Source organism: Limulus polyphemus, unplaced genomic scaffold (genome assembly GCF_000517525.1).
Source record: "Limulus polyphemus unplaced genomic scaffold, Limulus_polyphemus-2.1.2 Scaffold1846, whole genome shotgun sequence".
NCBI lineage: Eukaryota > Metazoa > Arthropoda > Merostomata > Xiphosura > Limulidae > Limulus > Limulus polyphemus.
This window is the reverse complement of record NW_013667456.1, coordinates 195285-215580: the sequence shown is the minus strand read 5'-3', so window position 1 is coordinate 215580 and position 20296 is coordinate 195285. Positions and strand designations below refer to the sequence as shown.

At 31.3% G+C, this 20296-nt stretch overlaps 3 protein-coding genes across 3 annotated transcripts in view; 1 reads left to right on the top strand and 2 right to left on the bottom strand.

Annotated features, from left to right (window-relative positions):
- Positions 1–6810, top strand: part of LOC106465135 (poly [ADP-ribose] polymerase 2-like) — a 25280-nt gene extending 18470 nt beyond the window's left edge. Inside the window, exons 9-12 of the mRNA XM_022392965.1 lie at positions 394–528; positions 1229–1552; positions 2486–2610; positions 4562–6810. Of these exons, the coding sequence (XP_022248673.1) occupies positions 394–528; positions 1229–1552; positions 2486–2610; positions 4562–4715 (738 nt within the window). The 3' untranslated portion in view covers positions 4716–6810. The remainder of the gene's footprint in view (positions 1–393; positions 529–1228; positions 1553–2485; positions 2611–4561) is intronic.
- Positions 5860–12858, bottom strand: LOC106465134 (protein C10-like). The gene is made up of 3 exons (XM_013925334.2): positions 12787–12858; positions 11134–11310; positions 5860–9342 (listed from the first exon to the last, which is right to left on the bottom strand). The coding sequence occupies exons 1-3, from the start codon at positions 12833–12835 to the stop codon at positions 9206–9208; spliced, it is 363 nt and encodes a 120-aa protein (XP_013780788.1). The 5' UTR covers positions 12836–12858; the 3' UTR covers positions 5860–9205.
- Positions 12859–15708: 2850 nt separating this feature from the next.
- LOC106465133 lies at positions 15709–17381 on the bottom strand. Its single transcript, XM_013925333.2, has one exon. The coding sequence runs from the start codon at positions 17346–17348 to the stop codon at positions 16236–16238; it is 1113 nt and encodes a 370-aa protein (XP_013780787.2). The 5' UTR covers positions 17349–17381; the 3' UTR covers positions 15709–16235.
- Between the last annotated feature and the right edge of the window lie 2915 nt (positions 17382–20296).

Genomic DNA, 20296 nt, shown 5'->3' with positions numbered 1-20296 from the left:
AAAAAAACTAAATTTATTAGAAGTAATAGGCTTTATGTTTCTTAAACTACCTACATTTTTCAAAGTATTTATGAATTTTCGAAAATATTCGTCCATTAGTTTTATTGTTGGAATGAAATATAGCAAAACTTGCATTGCCTACTAAGAAAGTTAGTAGCCGGTAGTCATCGGGTTAAGTAATACCTGATGAAGGACCTTGTCCTGAAATTTTATCATCTGAAAATTAATTCATAGCGTTTTCCATTTGCTCTTATTTATTTTTGATAAGTAATAATTTTTCTAACTAAACATATAGACAGACTGACTACTTTTGGTGGTTCGTCTATTTGAAAATGTAATCCTAACATTAAACTTGAACCATTTTGAAATATTAGTGGTTAACCTTTACTTCAGACATTAGGAGATATCCAAGTGGCAATAAAGATGTTACAAGAAGAAATCGAAGATGATGAACACCCTCTTGATCGTCATTATCATTCTTTACAATGTGATTTGGAGCCACTTAATCCTGAGAGTGATGACTACAAGGTAAGGATATAAATTTTATAAACATTAGCTGTATTTTTATAAGTAACTATTTCATAACAGTTTAATGTGAAATAAAATGAACTCAAAACCCCATAGATATTCCATAAATCCTTTTTTTTTTCATACATGTTATGATTAATAGTTTTTAGCCAAGGCATGGTGGCTCATAGAATGACTCTGAGTTTTTTTCAAGTACAAACTTTTAGCTCATAGCTCCATCATCTCTAGACTCATTTGAGATATAATTACAGTTTTGAACCCAGGAGGTCAAACACTTTCGATTGATGCCTTTGACCACGCCCAAGGTCTCACAGATTAATTTACCCTAATCCTGTCTAAAAGAATTTCAATTTGTGGGTAGGCTGGTAGAGATCCTGATGAGTAATAAAATTGAATTGGGTATATGCATGCCCCATGCTTGTTATTGCTGGTGCACAGAAATATAGCTAATAAAAAGGTCTCATAAATTAATTTACTCTAATCCTGCCTAAAAGAATTTCAAGTGCTGTGGCTATTGAGGATTCATCTTGTTTACTAAAATTAGGAGTATCATTTATGAACAAAGATAATTAAGTAATGACCAGGTTATTCTGTACACATAACAGCTATCTAAAGAAACAGCCGTTCAAAGGTTATTTTAAATTGAAATTTTATGATACTTTATAGTATTGGTAATATTGCATGATTTCTGGTTCTGTAGGTTGTGGAGACTTACTTGCAGAACACTCATGCTAAAACACATAACATGTACAAGTTAGAAATAGACAGTGTATTCAAGTGTCAGAAAGAAGGTGAGGAGAAAAAATTCCAAGATGTCGGAAATAAAATTTTGCTGTGGCATGGTTCGAGGATCACAAACTGGGCAGGAATATTGAAACTAGGGTTACGAGTGGCTCCACCAGAAGCTCCTGTCACTGGCTACATGTTTGGGAAAGGTGTCTACTTTGCTGATATGTCAAGCAAGAGTGCCAATTACTGTTATGCCACAAGAACAAAGAATGAAGGGCTACTTTTACTTTGTGAGGTAAGGTTGAAGTTTTTATCAGAAGTCTAAAATGGTATATGAAAGGGCTGTGGATTACTATAGTTATGTGAAGTGAGCTTGGACGTTTTGTATTAATAGTGTAGTTAGAAAAACTGATTCATCATCAGTAAATCTAACTGATAATTTTAAGCTTTCTTTATCACTAGATGGCTTAAGATGAAAACAGTGTGTTTTGAGCTTACGTGTAACATAATTGGCCCCAAGGTGTTATAAATGTAATGAAAGGAAGTATAGAAAATAAAGCAGCAGTGACCTAATTTTATTTATGTAAGGTTAGTTTATGTAGCAATAAGCCTTTATCAAAATTCAATGAAACAAAACCTAAACCTAATTAAGCTAGTTATTACTGCTATTAATACTATCTGGGTAACTACAGGTACCAGATTTTCTACCTTTTGATATATTTGCCATAAAGTATGATACAAACTAAATTGAATGATTACAGCAAAGGACTGTTCAACCAAAGGTATAATAAATTTTCCAGTTCAAAAAGTTCATGTGGAAATTCTAAACATATACAATCTTTATTAGTGAGCAAAGATTAATCTTAAGAGTGTGTGCCCCCCTTTTTTTTCACTATCTCTGTTAAAAGAACACAGGTGAGATGAAAAACATAATGAGAACTTTAGGAAAAATACTTTTGATCTAAGCTTTTGTGGTCAATATTTGAAGGTGCTTCTGTATACTATTTTTTTGCATTATTTTGAGGTTACTGGTATGTAGTTTCAAGTGTGAAAAATTGGGGGCACCAGTTATTGAATTATCCATTAGGTTTCTTCTATTGATGTTGAATTAGCTATACACTATTTAGAATAGAGGTGAAGCCAAAACCTTTTTTTTTTCTTGGAATGGGGGCAGTAATAAATAGAATGATGTTTTTAATTAAGAAATAATTTTTCTGTTAAAATGTAGGTGGCACTGGGAACATGTAATAAATTAGTAGCAGCTGATAACAGTGCAGATAAACTTCCACCAGGAACACATAGTGTAATGGGTCAGGGCAGAGTCATCCCTGATCCCCAAGAAGACCTTTTTCTGTGAGTATGGCAAACATGTAATAAATACTGATTTGAGTATGTATTAAGGTGATTGAAGAGCAGTGCAAAATTTGGATATTGCAGCTCATGTAATGCAAAAAGTATTTATTAGAATTTTTATTTATTAAATTCTTATATGATAAATATATAAATAAAAAACCTTGGCTTCTATCATATTGACTTTGAGGAACAGCCTGTTTTATAACGATAACATTTTTATCCAAGTCTGAATCTAATGTACACGGGGATTCAAATAAAATCTGGACTAACTCTGTTCAGGTATGAGTGCTTTTGAGGACCACAACTTGTTTAAACAAAAAAATTAATGTGGTGTGCTTATTTACAGAGGGCTTCACTGTTACAGTGTGTTCAAATTAAGTTCTAGCATCTATTTTTCTATTAATTAATACTACAAAAGTGTGAGTAAACATAAGACAATTTAGACTAGTAGTGTTTTTTATGTGTTACAGTTGTATGTTTATCTCAGTGCAAACCCAAATATTTCTGATGGTCCTCATATGAGAACTGCCCATTTGTTTTTATTTGAACCTTTCATTAGACAATAACAATTGTTATTCTGATATGTAACTAATATTCTGACCACTACTATTTTATTGTATCCCAGCTGGCTCAGTGAGCTCTTGTATTGAGCAAAATGCTTGTCAGCAGTGGGTATGGTGAACATGGTGTAGTTGAAATACTATTATGCACTTTTCTCATAAAGACTCCAAGGGACCAAAGAATATTAACGTAGTGCTTAAAAACATACAATAAGCCTAATACTGTTGTCTTATGACATACATAATTGATTTACAAATGTTTGGTAATGTAATGAAATTGGTAATGTCTTTGCAATGACATCTAGCATTTATGAAATAACTTCCTGTGTTGTACTAAAATAAATTGTCATATGTCTTGTATAGGCTTCAGGTTATGTTTAAAATGTTTTTTTTTATAAACAAATGAGAAATTAACAAATATTCTTTTTTGGATTGTTTTATTACATTTTTTTAATTTTTTGAAGCTTGACTATCATTTTTAAAGTAGGTTTAACCAGCATACAGAAAGTTGCTTGTTACCTAATCCTGGTAGTATAAGGACTCTTAAATCTAAATTAGAATGACGGTGAGATATAATGTGGATATTTGATTGAAACATTAAGAATGTTTTTTTCTTATTTCAATGTTATTTACATTCAATTTATTTTTAACTTTGGGTTGATTTTCTTCACTGAGGAGGAATCTTAAATTTCTTTGTACACGCAATGTCAGTGCTTCATGTTTGAAAAATGGATGGGGACTATTAGTGTGTTTTTCCCAGTTGAGGATTTAGTTTCAAAGAGGTATGCATCAAGTAACAAATGGATTCACATTTAATTTTTGTTTTCAAAAAGAGCAAAATCATATGGTTGAACATTACAATTTCACCTTCATGCAGCACATACTGACTATGTGATTAAAAATTGTCATTTTCAATAAAATGTTTTTGATGAATTATAATACAACAGACAAAAATGTAGTTCACACATATCAGATTACCAGGTCAATCAATGCACTTAGCACCTTCATAGCAATGGGGTCACCAGAGGTTATAGTTACCATGTTGTCAGAAACAAAAATGTGAGCCACGAATTATTTTCAGTAAATCTAATAATATCGTATACTGTTTCATTCTTTTAATGTATCTCCTGACATCTGCAAAAATAGCAGGTGTCACATCATATACTGATGAGGGCCTTAAAAAACCAATCATGAAATAGTATTTGTGGATGTGTGCTAGTGCAATGACACTTATTAAAACAGAAGCACTGCAGTGTTTTAAAATTGTTAACCTGAATTTACCATGTGTTTGATTTTAACTAATTTACTTAATAGTTATATTTTTGAACAAATTGCTACTTTATTGTTTTAGACATTGACGTGTTATTTTTTTGACTATTTATGTTCTTTAGGAGCGACGGTACAAGAGTGCCACTGGGAAAGAGCATTCAGAAAAACATTGAAAACCCACAAGGATACACACTTAACTACAATGAATATGTGGTGTATAATGTAAACCAGATAAAAATGAGATACCTGGTTCGAATAAAATTTAATTTTAAGTAATCCTTATTTTAAGAATGTCTATAATTTTTGTTACTTTGAGAAATAAGAACTTATTTTGATTTGCAGTTATATTAAAAAATATTACAATATCAGTGGTAAAACTAATAACCATATTGTTTGTCATACAATAGTACTGTGATTTAAAAATAAGTTTTTAAGCTGTGCTCAGAAAAAATAAAATATGTGATAAAAACAACTTAGAATTGTGAAACAGGGTTAGTATGTTGAATGGACAGTTGATGTGTTACACCATGCACTGGGGCATCAGGAGTTTTTGTCTATTTCTATTATTTCTGATTACTGAGGATTCTCCTTGAGGTGTCACTGGATTTGGCAATTATTATTCCCCAATACCCCAGACAATCTATGGCATAGCCTGGAGCATACTATATATGAATTTATGGAATACCCTAGGGTAAGATGTAATGGGTCATGTGTATTTAAAACTTGTCACCTGTTTCTTCTAATGATGTAATAGCAATGCCTCTTTTTCTCCAAATATGGTCTTTCATGTGTTCATTCAACTCTCACTTATCTTACACCACACTTCTTACATCATAAGCACTTCACATAGTCATTTGCAGAGAGGGTATCATAGAGTATTAACTTTAACAATACAGCATGCTGAATAAAAAAAAATTTGCTACAGATTGAATATTAAATATTTCAAATGTTGTAATAAAGGTGTTATTTTAATTATTGTAACCACACTTAACTCTCTTGTTTACTTTCATTGAATGTAAGAATATCAAGCCTATTTTCACTTTGTAGTCTGTGTTTTTGATAAAGATTACACTTGTAGTTTTGCATTCTTACATGAAGAAAAGTAGCACACTGCCATCTGGTAGATATTTGTTTATGGTACATATGTAATTTTAAGCTATTTAGTGTTGATAAAACCATGTTTCAAAACTTCATACATTATGTACGATTCAAACTTTAAGCAATAATGAAAAGTATATAATATTTATGTTGTTCTGAAATTGCCAAAATCTTATGATTATTAAATCTTAACCTTTATAAATGTTAAAGTACCTATTTCTTATCTTTCCAGTTTCAAACAACTTCTTACAAAACTATATTTTTTTCAGTTTTCTTCAGGAGCAAACTATCATATATAGGCAAGGAAAAAAATAAATAAGAATAAAAAAACATGGTGTGTTTATTAAGTAGCTTATACAACATATCTGAGAAGACTTAATAGCGTGAAGTGAATAAACCCTATTAAACTGAAATAACATGCTAACTATTGCTAGATTATTAAACATACATTACAACCAGGTAACTTCCATTGATCTATAATATTAAACCTTTAAACTCAAATATTTTGTGTACACAAGTGACATGTTATACTTAAAGAATTAAGTTAAGAATTAAGTAAAAGTCGTAAAGAACTTAATTTTCCTGATCTTTAATTATGAGTAAAGGATCAAAGTAATGACATGATTTTTGTTAAAATTATTACTATAACATTATATATTTTCAATAACTAATTTTTCTCTGATCCTATATATTATGTAAAAATTATTATTCCATAATTGGATTTAAAATTTATTTTAAATGTGACATTAACATTACAACATTTCATGTAACTTTCAACATATTAAGTCAGGAGTTTTGTAACTAGTACACAAAAATCATATTTAATTCAAGAGCAATGTGTAGTAAAAATCTGTTTACACAAATACATTAGTAAGTCGTAATCTCACAATAAATAATGCTTAAATATTTTATTTTTCAGAACTTGTAGTGTATACTGGAGGAATTTAGACATTTTGGCAATAAAGTTAGAAAAAAATTACCTTTGCTTTCCAGATTACAATAATAAAAAAAAATATTTTGGCCAACAGCTCAATATTACCATTTCATCAAAACTAGTAGTAGAATAGTGAAACATTGACTGAAAGAAAATTTTGTTTTTATTATTTGTAGTATTAAGGTTGTTTTTCTAACTTTATTGCTTAAATTTGTATAAATCTGCATTTATAAGTTGGTACAAAATAGTTAATTTGAACTTGGTTTAATTATTTTTCCTAGTGGCAGTTTAGTGTAGGAAAATAAAAGCTGCTTAGTAAAGCAAACGGGGAGAGAAAAAGTTACAATACTGAATTTCAATAAGAAATACATGTATATGTGTTCAAAATGTTACATTAACACGATGAGCAGTTACATAAGAAATTGAACAATAGAGACCAGGTGGTAAGGAAGATCACATCACCTGTTAAATAGGGCTGTGAAAAGGTGGGGCTGTTAAATATTCTGAAAGGAAAGAAAATTTGTGTGACCCTATTTGCCCAAGACTTAAACTGCATGCAGATTGCAGCAAAGATAGGAAAGTTGAACAGCTGAAAAGAAAGATAGTGTCAGATATAAAAGACCAGTGTAGGTAGTATTATTAATTTATTTATTTTGTGAGTGAATATTTCATGATTGTTTAATTTTTTATAATGAGAGAGTTAAAAGCAATTATTTTAAAGGCGATAGTTATGACAAGTTTGGTTACATAACTTGGTAAGAATCATACATTGTGTTTATAATCCATTGATGTCAAGGATATAGATATTTCTAGACGGACTAAGAAACAGACATATAGATAGTAGCATGCCGATGAAAAAAAGAGCAGAGCAAGGTAAAGTCACGGGAAGGAGAAGTTTGGATATACATGGATAGTTTGGCAATAGAAACAGAGAACAATAGTTTTGCTCATCAACTGAATTATAAAGCAATTGAATAGGCCTAAGTGGACTTTTGACAAGAAGAAGAGAACTATATAGTGTTTAATATATATAACTATGATCTCCACAGTGTAGGGATTTTTTGTACACGTTTCACTTGTTCCAAATATATATATGTATATATATATTAAAACAAGTGGAGTGTGTGCTGTTTGTTTGTTTATTTATTTATTGAGTTTATCGCCAACAAGTCACAGACACCTACTGCAGAAAAATCTTTAGCCCAACACACCCATATACTTTAACTTACTATATGTAATATAAAAAAGTTCCTGACAAATAGAAAAACAGGAAACAAGAGAAAAGCGTGAAGTAAACCAAAAGCATGTACTCACTAGAGAGAGCAGATAACGCAGCTAAAGAAAGCCAGGATGGAACACATATGAAACAGAAATATGCTAATTCATTAAAAGAGAAAATGAATTTATATGTCTGATAAAATAACCTTAAAAATCAACTGTGTTGTATTTACATGCACAATAATGTTAAAAATCACTACAAATACTGCTAAGTGGAGTGTGTCTGTTTATTATATCATTAACTTTTGCATCAGTACTATACCTAAATAACAGAAACAGGACAAAACTTTTTCAACATCTTGCCTTAGACAGTAATTTGAAATTAGTCTTTGTTTATTAAACAATAAAGTATTTTTATTCATTCATATTTATTTTTTATTTAGTCATTCTTTAGTTAAGTCTGAACTGAGAAGATTAAGAAGGTAGCTTGTTTTAATGTATTTTTTTGTGGAAAATTCTGACTAGGAGAACATTGTTTTTACCCTCTTAAAAAAAATTATTTTGTGTGGGGGATACCCCTTTAACTTCCACAACAGGAGCTGCCACTTGACTCTGCTCAGGGACAGAGCCCTCAGACTCCCCAGTTGGTTTTGGAATTGAGAATTTCTTTGTTTCCATGCCTGAAAGATTGAAGTAACAGGTAGCAGGAGAAGAGATGAAGCTAGCCAACATGAAGAAAAAACAAAACAAATAAATCACTGTTGGGGGTTATTGAGGTGATGTGTTTGTTGTTGGTCATTATCACCCAAAGCTGCTTCACCCATACATTATTCAATATTTTTAACTGCAGCAAAATGCTCAGCAAATTGCATTCTACCCATCTCTATAACTTACTTACTATTTTACAGATCTGGAAGGGATCCAATCCATTTAGTAAACTACTGTCATTTTCTCTGTGAAGCCAGAAATCACTTATTGAATAATTTATCTTTTATAAGAAAATTAAGTTTTAAAAGATTTATAGTTTTGGGTTTTCTTTTGCACTAGTGCCTGAAACATCTACCAACATTTTAAATGATTTTTTACCTGGTGTTTCAATATTTGAGGTCAGAATGTTTTCCTAATGCAAAACACTAGGCTAATGCAGTTTGCAAAAAATTAAACCTAATCTGATAAACATTTATTTTTAAAAAGGCTTGGAAATTTAGTTCATACATTTTTATTGGTAAGCCAAAAGTGTGTTGCTCTTATCCACTTTAATACATTTTTTACAACTCTCACAGTGCAAAAGATTTTGAAAATGTACTACTTTGTTACAGCATATAAAAGATTTCAAATAAGTTTTACTTGGGGCTTTTTTTCTTCCAATTACAACTGTAAAGGTTGTAAAATGTGCCTATTCTGATCTTTTTATAAATCCAAATCTTTTAAACCAAATTATTCTCTTCAGATAAAATGTCTCTAAGATCTGAACATTCTTCTCCAAAAGAAACAGCTTCTGTAACTTGCAGATGAATCATCCAGAGGAATTTTGTGGAGGAGATGGTGGTACCATTGGAGGAATAAAATAAGTCCTAAGTTCTGCATTTAGTCGTTCAATCTCTTGATGATTTTGTTCCAAAGTTCGTACCATTTGAGCAAACTGAATTAAACCTGTATCATTTTAAATATAGAGATATTATATCAAAACTGATATTATTGAAAAGCATATTACCATAATTATAGATATCAAACACTCAAAAAAGAATCTGGTTTCAGAAAAATAGGAAATGGCCAAACAGATATGAAATATCACCAATATGCTTGTGCCATGTTGTGGTTTGAGTATACTTTTTTTACGCTGTGTTTACAAATACATTGATTGTATGAATATTGAATTTTGGAGCAATAATAGTTATGATATATTTACAGTTACACCTTTTTATTGGATATTTTTTTAGAAATGTTAGTCCTCTATAAAAAAACGTCCAAAATGGAACACCAGTGAGTGTGTTTGTGTCTGTTGTTATCTATTTTTATAAACTCTGAGTAAAAAATTCCTTGCTTTCATGAAAAAAAAAACATTATCAAGAATGCTATTTAGCATTGTAAATCATAAATTAAATGTTTACAAAAGTAATTTGGCTTTCAAAACAATCCATGTTTTATAACAGAAGGTGGAGTACAACTATTCAATTTTAAAACTTTTAATATAAAACAAATCATATATATTTATATTCTTTAAATATAGTTCATACTATGTACTTTGAATATTATTAACTTGTATGCCAAATTCCAGAAATACTAAAAAGCAACAACTTGACTACTTGTATATTCTGTGAATGTGATGTATTGGATAGTTGATAGCCTTGTGCAATTTTTACTTTCTACAAGACAATAATGTACCAATTTTATTTTTTCTTGGCTGTGTAAAATTCCTTTCCATGCTTTTCTATTATATCTGCATTCAACTACAGCTAATTAAAATAATTTAGTATTGCAAGTTTCTTAATAAAATGTTTACCTTGTGATTATACACACACACACACACATCTAGGTGGTATATACATAAAAACATGTAATGCTAAAATGTAGAACAAGTTTGTCATTTATCTTTTGTATTAAGATAGTTCTTAAAATCTAGTAATTATATGTTGAAGTTAAAAAAATCAGTCTCTTTTTTGTCTAATTCATTATTCTAACTTGAATACTATTTACTAGGTAGTTAAAAATTTCATTTGAATTACTACTGTATTATTTCTGTTATGATTTATGGAACTTTCTATACATTAAAAAGTGAGAAATTAAGGATGAGCTGCACATCTAATGCCTGTAGAGATGAAGTATGATGGGTTACAACACACCTCATCCTGTTTACAGTGCTTCATGTGTTTTCTTAACCATCTACTCAAAACTCCAGCAAATATGTATCTATGTATGTAATAGTGAAGACAAAAAATATGACTACAAGTACAAGAGCTGAAAGCAGGGATCTTACACATGACTCATTAGCAAATTCTTATCTGCTTTTGCTATTTTAAGTTTCAAAGCAGTTTAAATCACTTAATTAAGACTGTAGGGCCCAAATACTAACTAATCAAGTCACTTGCAAATAAGATACCTCTGAAGTGATCCAATATATATATATATATATATATCAGAGACAGAAATCTACCTTGTTCAATGCTTATGTTGTGCAAAAACTAATTTTTTAATTCCGATTTAAAATCTTTTGACAGACTGTAAATTATTAATGTTTTATCATACCAAAAAATGTTAAAGAGAATAATAAAGGTTTAGTTTCATATTCTTATTAAAACAAAGACAAAAACTGTACAAAATATACTTAAAAACTGTCACTCAGCTACGTATATGTAATTAATAAAAATATTTCTGATAGGTTGAAGTTTTAAAAAACATTGAAAAAATCTAAAGGTTAACAAAATCAAAAAGTAGGCAACAAACCTTCTCCATTTGATGGAAACCCATAGTTTTGTATTACTTCAATTTCAATCTGTGTTGCCACAGGAAATACTAACTGCATGTGTTTCAACATATCATTACCAGCATTATCTCGTGCTTCATCAAGCCTATTGATATTATCAGGGAGGTTGAAAGCTGCAAGAATTTCCTCTAGTATAACTAGAAAAAAAAAATGAACAAAAAAATTATTGTGTAAAAATTGTGTATTGAAGTTAGTAGACTAGATAGTCTTTGATATTACACTGATGAACTAACATAAATCAACAACATATAGATATGACTGTTAGAAGAGAGTAAACTAATCAACACCTCAATCCCTTTTTCAGTTCTTTTCTTTTCTCTTTGAAGTGATTATTGAATTAAGTAACAGGCAAAATAATGAAAATAATAAAGCTGGCTGACAACTTCTTTCATATGCTAACAACCTTTTGGTGTGAGAAGATTTGTTACTTATTTCTCATCAAAACTGTGACTGTTCAGATACAATGATGCCCTCCAGATCTGGTAAAACAAGGCTATGATAATGGTGGGCTAGTAGTGTAAATTAATTTCAATAATTTAGAAGTCTTATAACTTTTCATATAATGAAACTAACAATGTTACACTTAACAGTTGGGTTTGCTTCGTATAATACTACCCTAAAAGAATACAACAAGAGATTTAAGTAACCTGAAGATAACAGTAACTTTTCCCCACAATTCGAATAATGCATTATTATAAGTTTAAATGGATTTTATGAGCCTGGTGGTTAGGGTACTAGACTCATAATCTGTGTGTCAACTTGAAACCTAACACTGAACATACTCAACAATTCAGCCATATATATATAGGGAGGGGGGGTATTATTTAAAAGTCAATCCCACTTTTTATGAGTAAAAGAATCGGCAATAGGTGATGTTGGCTGTGGACTGCAGTTCAAAATTAGAGATGGTAGCTGATAGCCTAAGTAGCTTTGCCATAAACACTGCAGACAATTCATTTTAAATTTAACTGTTAAACCTCTATCTACATGCTTTCCACAATATAGCAATACACATACAACTATCACTAAAATCAAAATACAAGGTGGTGTGCTGCACTAAATTGAACCACGTGATCACCACATTTAGAAATTGATTATCCAATAGATCTGGCGTGGTTTTAACTTTGAACATTTTTATGTTCATATCAGAATTAATTTAAAAAACCACAGAAATTATAATAAACATATTATGAAATTATTTGTAGTTTGGCGCCGTAATCAGTATACACCGTGAGAGGGCGTACCAATCCAAGAATAACTGGTATTCTGGATGAGGAACGTGCGTTAGACTCGCTATCGAGTCTAACTGAACTTTAGTCCGAATTTGTAGCAATCCTTAGTACTTATCTTAGCTAATGTTTTTACTGTAATTATACAAATTTTAATAGTGTCATTGACTGAAAAACACAAATTCCAACACAACTCGGTCTAAACTAAGTTTATAACGTACTTTACTGTTTACAGTTTACACTGAAGTTTTAAACATTATGGTTTAGCATAAAGTTTACAGGAGATCTTTTATTTACTTAAAGATAAATAACACACTACAAATGTAGCATTAAAATAAAAAACAAAACTTCATGATAAGGTCAAAAACAAGAAAAGTCGACTACCCTTTGCTTTTTCTGCTGTGAACTCTTTATCTTCTAAAACAGCAGCCATGTCGATTCTAACTTAAGCGCCATCTAAGGCGAAATATATCTGAATTATATAAGAAACGAATTGTTGATTGATTCATCCATTTGTTCATGGTATCTCCACAAAATAACTGAAAATAGAGCCTATAAAATAGCCTGTAAGTTATTTCAACATAAGGATTATCACTTATTTCAAAATTTTATTATAATAGTCCCAATGCAATTGTTTAAACAAAATAGAATTCGGGCTAGTTTTTCCTCTGTTTTGAAACTGAGTTTGAGTGTTTATTAAGCTCGCAAAGTAAGTTTCATATTGTTGCGTCATCGAGGTCACGTGACTGGTGTGGCGCCACCTATTTTCTAGAACTATCCTGTACCTTGGCGAATGCTCTAGTATTTACTAGATATAGGGTAGTCTGGTATATAAAAGAGTGTGACAACGTGACGGGGGAATAATAATGTGTGTGTAGATAGTGAGTAATTGAACTGCAGTCAGAAGTATTATTGACGTTCGTTGATATAGCGTTTGTTTTAGCGTGATTGTTGAAAATAATTTATTCTTTCCGAATACAACTTTACGATACACACGAAACTTTAGCGACACAAGTCCTTACTTAATAAAACTGGCGGAACGAAGTTACGGAAAGTTAATTAACAAACGGAGACGTAACAGTATTAAATGTTTTCTAAAAATATTAAAAACACGGTAATACCAAAAAACATCTTTAATACGGACGTTTATGAATTTTTTTTAAATTCCCTCATCAGCGTTAATATATATATAAAAAAAGTTGGTTAATAATATTCGAACTACAAAAATCAACATTAGCATTGAGCGAGTTTTCGTATTCAATCGGAAGTTTAGAAAGAACAGATTTAAACGGTAACAATATAATGGAATGTACGATAAAACGTTCTGGGGCATACATGTTTGATAAATAACATTGTTATGAGAAACTATTATAGAGAAAGGCTTAAATATAAGTATAAACACTGTATCTTTAAAATAATAATAAATATCAAATAAAAACACTGAGAATCAGGAATTGATTACGTTAACAGGTAGGAGTTGATGTTATTATTTAGTGTTGGGTGATCATTGAAAATGGAGAGGCTTTCTTCAACAAAGAATGAATTCGTAATCTGTGGTTCCTGAGTGGAATATTTTAAAGTTTTATAAACTATGGGGTGGTTGTTATTCTCACTGCGCAATTGGATACAAGACTCGGGTAGATTACATCCGCTTCTTGCTGAAACTCCCACGCCCTCATGTACACGTATTTGTAGGTGACGTGTAGTTTTACCAATATAGGTAGCTTGATAGCTACTACAAATGTATTAATATACGGCCCACGAGCGCATAGGAATGGATAGTCTCTTTGGTTTTAATTTTTTTTAATTCTAAATGTTGACGTAAATACTAAATGTAGCTTAATTTGTTGGAAATATGTTTTGATTATTTTTGAATTTTTATATTTGAGTTTCAAAATTTGTTTGCCAATGAAATAGTGGATATTTTGAGACAGTGAATAACTTTTTGGTAGGTTCTATTTCCGAAAAAATTTTCGTGTGATAGAATGTAATAAATTAAGGGGATAACCATTACTTTGTAATATGTTATGAATTTTTGAAATTTCCGAGTGAAGATAGAAGTAGTCAGAACAGATACTATACACTCAGTTTATAAGATTTAGAACAAGGTTATGTTTGAAGGAGTCTTGTATGAAACTGTCGAAAAGTGTGGTATAAGTCAGTAAATGTTTTCATACGGTAAGTAGTTGTGGCAAATAGATTGTTTATTTGAACGTCTAAAAAAGCTAAGTTATTATTTTCTTCCTTCTCACACGTAAAGTTTATACATGGATGTTGTGAGTTTAGGTATTCTTAAAACTTCTTGGCGTGATCAGTGATGTATAAGAGTATAAAAGTATCAACATTTCTTCTATATAATACTGGTTTGTAATAAAGGGGCAATTATCCAGCCATAGACGTTCGTAATAACATAGAAAAATATTTGCAAAGGTTGGACATAGAGGTGATCCCATCGCCACTCCGTCTATTTGGTCATTAAGATAACCATTAAAAATGAAGTGATTGTCCTTGAGGGCCAATTAAAAAAGCTTCTTGTATTCGATTGCACAGTGAGAATAACAACCATCCCATACTTCTAGAAAACTTTACATTTCTCGACTCCGGAACCACAGATTACGAACTCTTATTAAATAAGCCTCTCCATTTTCAATGATCACTCAACACTAAATAACAACATTAAATTCCCCCCTGTTGTCATTAATGTAATCAATTCCGGATTCTCAGTGTTTTTATTGATATTTAACATTATTTTAAAAATACAGTGTTTATACATATATTTAAACCTTTATCTATAATAGTTTCTATTAACAATGTTATGTATTAAACATGTATGCCCCAGAACGTTTTATCGTACATTCCATTATATTGTTACCGTTTAAATCTGTTCTTTCTAAACTTCCATTGAATACGAAAACTCGCTCAATGCTAATGTTTTTTTTTTTGTAGTTCGAATAATATTTATTGAGATATTAATACTGATGATGGAATTCAAGGAAATTCTGCAACTTCCATATTAAAGATGTTTTATGGTATTACTGTGTTTTTAATATTTATTATAAAACTTCGTTTTCCACCTGATGAATCAGTTGCAAGTATTGAATGTGTTTTACTTGTACTTATTTAATCAGTAAATTAAACATTATTTTATCTGGTATGGTTGGAATTATGGAACTGCTAATAACTTAAAACAGCATTCACAGTGATTTTGTTAGGTTTATGTAACTAGCAAATAATTAGGTAAAACAATCATCAAACTTTGACTGGAATATTTAACATCACGAGTAATCTGATACACTTCATTTTTCATTATTGTTAAAAAAAAGCATTCATTTCTCTAAAGGTAGTTTACAGCATACTTAGAAAACAGATCAGATTATTCAGTTGTTCATTGTTTTGTTTTTGAAAATGTTACATATGATACATAGCCTATGGTTTTATTTTTTTAGTAGCCATTAGCCTTAAAATGAGCAAACTACAGATCTCTTTTTTTTATAGAAAACACAGCTAGATATACATCAAATTGTTCCTTAAGCACACATACTTCTTATAGTTTTCAATCAATTAACAAACCTATGAGACTATTCATAAAACTTTTTTGTAGGTCACAAAAGGCCCTCATGAAACTTTAACCTTAATTATATTATTAAGAATTCAGTATCCTAGCAAGACAACTGAATCAGTTCATTCAAAGTGATGAGCATCTCTGGTCAGGCTCTATATTATCAAACTCTGTCTGTCACTGTGACCATTTGATCAACCATCAGAATCAAAACACTTAGCAGTCATCCACTTGTTCTTGACAATAGTATCTCTTAACTTTGCCCATTTCCACATCAAACAGATATCTCATAATTCATTTCATACTGACTCCTCTGTTCATCAGATAAGTCCTGGGTATATTTATGGTGAGTAGAAAGGGATGGTGAAGTGTGGAGCCTGGTCTGGCCTTGAAACACCTGACGATGCTCTAGCTTAGGAGTACTTGTTCCTTTGCCACTATCAGAATCTGACATTTCTAAAGCTTTCACAAATGACATGGGTCTGCGGCCATGTGAACGAGTCATTTCAGGGGTTCCCAGCCCTGACCGTTTTACAAGAGGAGAACCACTTGCACCTACAAGATGACGCTGACCATATAATCCAGAGTAGTTGTTGGCCACAGGCCATCCAGAGCTTTGAGAAAGGGATGCTTTCAAGCTAGAGTTGTGCTCCCCACGAGAGTTGTGATATGAACGTGAGTAACCTCCTGGTCGCACACTGTTACCCCAAGCAGGAGCCAAAACAGTACAGTTGGGAAGATCTTGAAAGTTAGCAGTAGTCTTACTAGTACTGCCAGTCTGTTGGTAGTTTCCATTAGCTTGATCAGCTGCTGCACGCACAAGCTCCATTTCAGAAACCATCCTACGGCTGGGACTGACACTCCTTGAGCTGCTGCGGCTTCCTGCAATTCCATAGCACACTGGCTGTGGAAGAGGAGGGTGGCTAGTGTGGCGTTTTCCTTCAGGTGGAGAATAACCAGGGGATGGTGGTGAGCCAGGACTAGCTCGTCTACTTGAAGAACTATAATGAGGAGGGAGACTACTTGTTGGACTTGAAAGTGGCAATTGTTTCACAGTAGATCTAGAAGATGGAAGTACACCTGCTGTATGGGAACTTCCAAGTTGGATCCCTCGATTTTCAAAAATTCCTACTGTTCTTAAGGTTCTAGGAGTGGGAGGACCTCCAGAAGAGTAAGCAGGTCTACTGGAACCATACTGACCATGGTAACCAACTGCAGTAGGAGACGTCATGGCTGTTTCCTGTGTTTCAGGCATAAAAAAGTTAGTCTTTGAGCCTTGACGAGGTAAAGGTGGAGATGGGTCACAGTCTTGCGACTGGCTCTGAGAAGTATCAAATGAATCCATGGTGATGTCCATGTCTGACATGTCAGCAATTCCTGGGCACATCTACAGAATAAAAAAAATTATATTGGGATATAAGTAAAAACTAAATTAAACAAAAAGTAGAACTACCTCAAAATATTTTCAATTTCTACAATGTTTCCAGTTATATACAAAATACAGTACAAAATACTATTTTCTTTTGGCACTATTGTTTGATTAAATGAAAAAAAAAAACATTACTGATTACACTTTTTATCCATTAGGTGTTTCCTTCTATTATCTTGATTGTCTAAACGAGAGATCACCAGAATACAAAACACGTTAGAATAGTATTTCCTAAAGCACTGGTGGGCACTAATAATTAAGAGGTATATTTTTTATCAACTTTTTTTGAAAAAGTCTTTTTAACCATATTTATCATATTACAATGAATTAGCATGGCAATTTTTATGGATAAGGAATGTCTTTCAAAAATACATGTGTATACAGTCTAACAGTAAGTTGACAGACACACTCTCCAGAAAGAACACTCTTTTATAAAATAAACAAACATGAATTAAAGGATCCAAAGTATCATTATCATATTTACAAGAACTGAGACCTGGGCCTGTGGGATATTACAACCCACTTAGTGGAGGAGGGTGTCCTTATAAGCAAGGAGCTATCAAGGATAGACCACACATCCTCAACAGGTTTCATATATGGCCACTGACCTAAGCAAGAGAGAGTGGTTAATGCCCCAAAACTCAAGCCATTATTTAGTGACCTAAGTTTAATGAGCGTAAACTCCCATCTCGCATGAAAACACTGCCTTGTCTGGAAAGTTGGTCATTGACATAAAGATGTAGAATATCTTGCTTGAGAATTATGTTGTATTGATCAGCAGGAGACATTTCTTTGAATATCACCAGCTGTGACTATCTAGCTGCCCAAATGATACCTCACATCATAACACAAATAATGCCATTTTATCCTGGCTTGTAGATGGTTCAACAAAAGTTTCTGGGAGGATATCCATCAGATTCAAATGTCTCCATTGTTCAAGAACTGTGCAAATCTAAAATCATTGAAAAAAAATTAGTGTTCCAAAGGGCAGGAGGGTGTGGCAGTATCTGTGATGCTGACTCATGCTCACATATGATATAGCCTGGATTAAGAAGTGGCTTCTGTCTAGCCACTTTCTTCATTGTAGCCCATGCTATAAAGTTACCTTTTTAAAAAAATTAATCAATTAATTTCTCTGATAATTTAGTTTTTCCTGAGTTCTGATTTTTTCCTTTAAAATATATTTGTTCACTATTGTATTTTAAGGTTCACAATGTTACTGTAATGAAAACGACTGCTTGGTCTCACAGAATGATATTAAAAACAAAAATAATGATGCATATTATGTTAAATGGTGAAAGTACTAACTGTTATTATTACATCACCAAAAGAAGGCTAAGCTTTATGAAATATATCTAAATGGTACACCTTATCTAAGGGAAAAGTTGTTTATAATGATGTTAAGTTCACATTGTAATGCACAGCAAGAAATTAACAAGAAAGAAGGATTAGTAAAAACTGTTTAATACTTGCAAAGCACAATAAACAATAAAAATAAAGATTTATGCTTCTATTGTGCTAAAAATGAAATATGATTCATCAAGGTTAAAAACTAGCAATTCTTCAACATGGTTATCACAGCATCAGATAAAACAGACTTTTAGATATAACTGATACTTTAACTTACCACAATGTCATTTCCATATTTTTAGCAGTAAATAATCACTGCAACTACAGAATTCCTGTGGGTAGTGTTTTGACAAGGTTTAACAAATGTTATACTGATTAATAAGTCATTGGAAAACTTTGTCTTAACTTAGGCATTAATTTGTTTCTCAGATTCTTATTCAAGGATGTTCCACATGTTGATTCAAAAAGTTTAAAAACACTTCCAGAGCAAAACAAACATTATAAGTTTTGACAGTACCTCATCCAAATAATAAGCATGTAAATATGACTATGACAAACCACAGATGCCAAACTTCATGCAATTTCAAACTTCTCACTTTTTATCAATTCAGAATTTTCTAACTCTCCTTTTAGAAGTTTTTGTAACTGTAATATTTCCAGGCAGAATAGTAGTATGCATAATTTTATGGTAAATTATTATATTGTTTGGTTTGGTAAGATCCTGCAAGGGCTGATAAATTTATAAGTAAAAGGTCCAATGATCAGACAGAAAAAAATTCCAATTCCATGCCCCAATAATTCTGCCCCCCCACACAAAAATTTCACTCTACTAACAAATGCAGAGTATTAATATTAAGATGACACTTGTGTAAGTTTCCAAGACAGATGTATTAAAAAATAAAAACATCATTTAATAGTATAGGATAAATATTTAAGATGAGAATGTGCCAAGTCTCAAAATACAATAAAAAATGTTGTTTTACTTAATAATGTACTGTGTAAAAATAAAATACTGTGAAACTGGGAACAGATTCATACACTCTATACATTTTGACATTTAACTGCACTCCTGATGATGATGCTAGCCTTTAGTACACCTTTGGCTGTTTCTCAAAACCAAGTACCGTATTTTTCGGAATATAAGATGCACTCTTATTTTGAAGACAAAGTTCTGGGGAAAAAAAAAGCTACAGTCGCATTTGAAAGATTTTTATTGAACAAAAATGCAATTTGATACTTTAAAAAATAGTATATATTGTTCTAAACACAAAAGAGCTCAAAATATCAAAATAAGAAAATACCGTAAATCAAAAAAGGTTTACTGTTATTTAGTTTGGTTCAAAACCTACAAAATCTTCATTGCTTTCACTGTAATTTATTTTCTTATTATTTAGGGAGCATTATAAATAGTTATGTTTTTAAAAGAAAAAAAACTACTATTGTTATAAATAACACATTCAATTGAACTAAACTATGTATGCCTATTTAAACATATTTACACATGGCTTGTGTATATCGTATATATACATATATATTATTCATTCACTAGCTGCTGT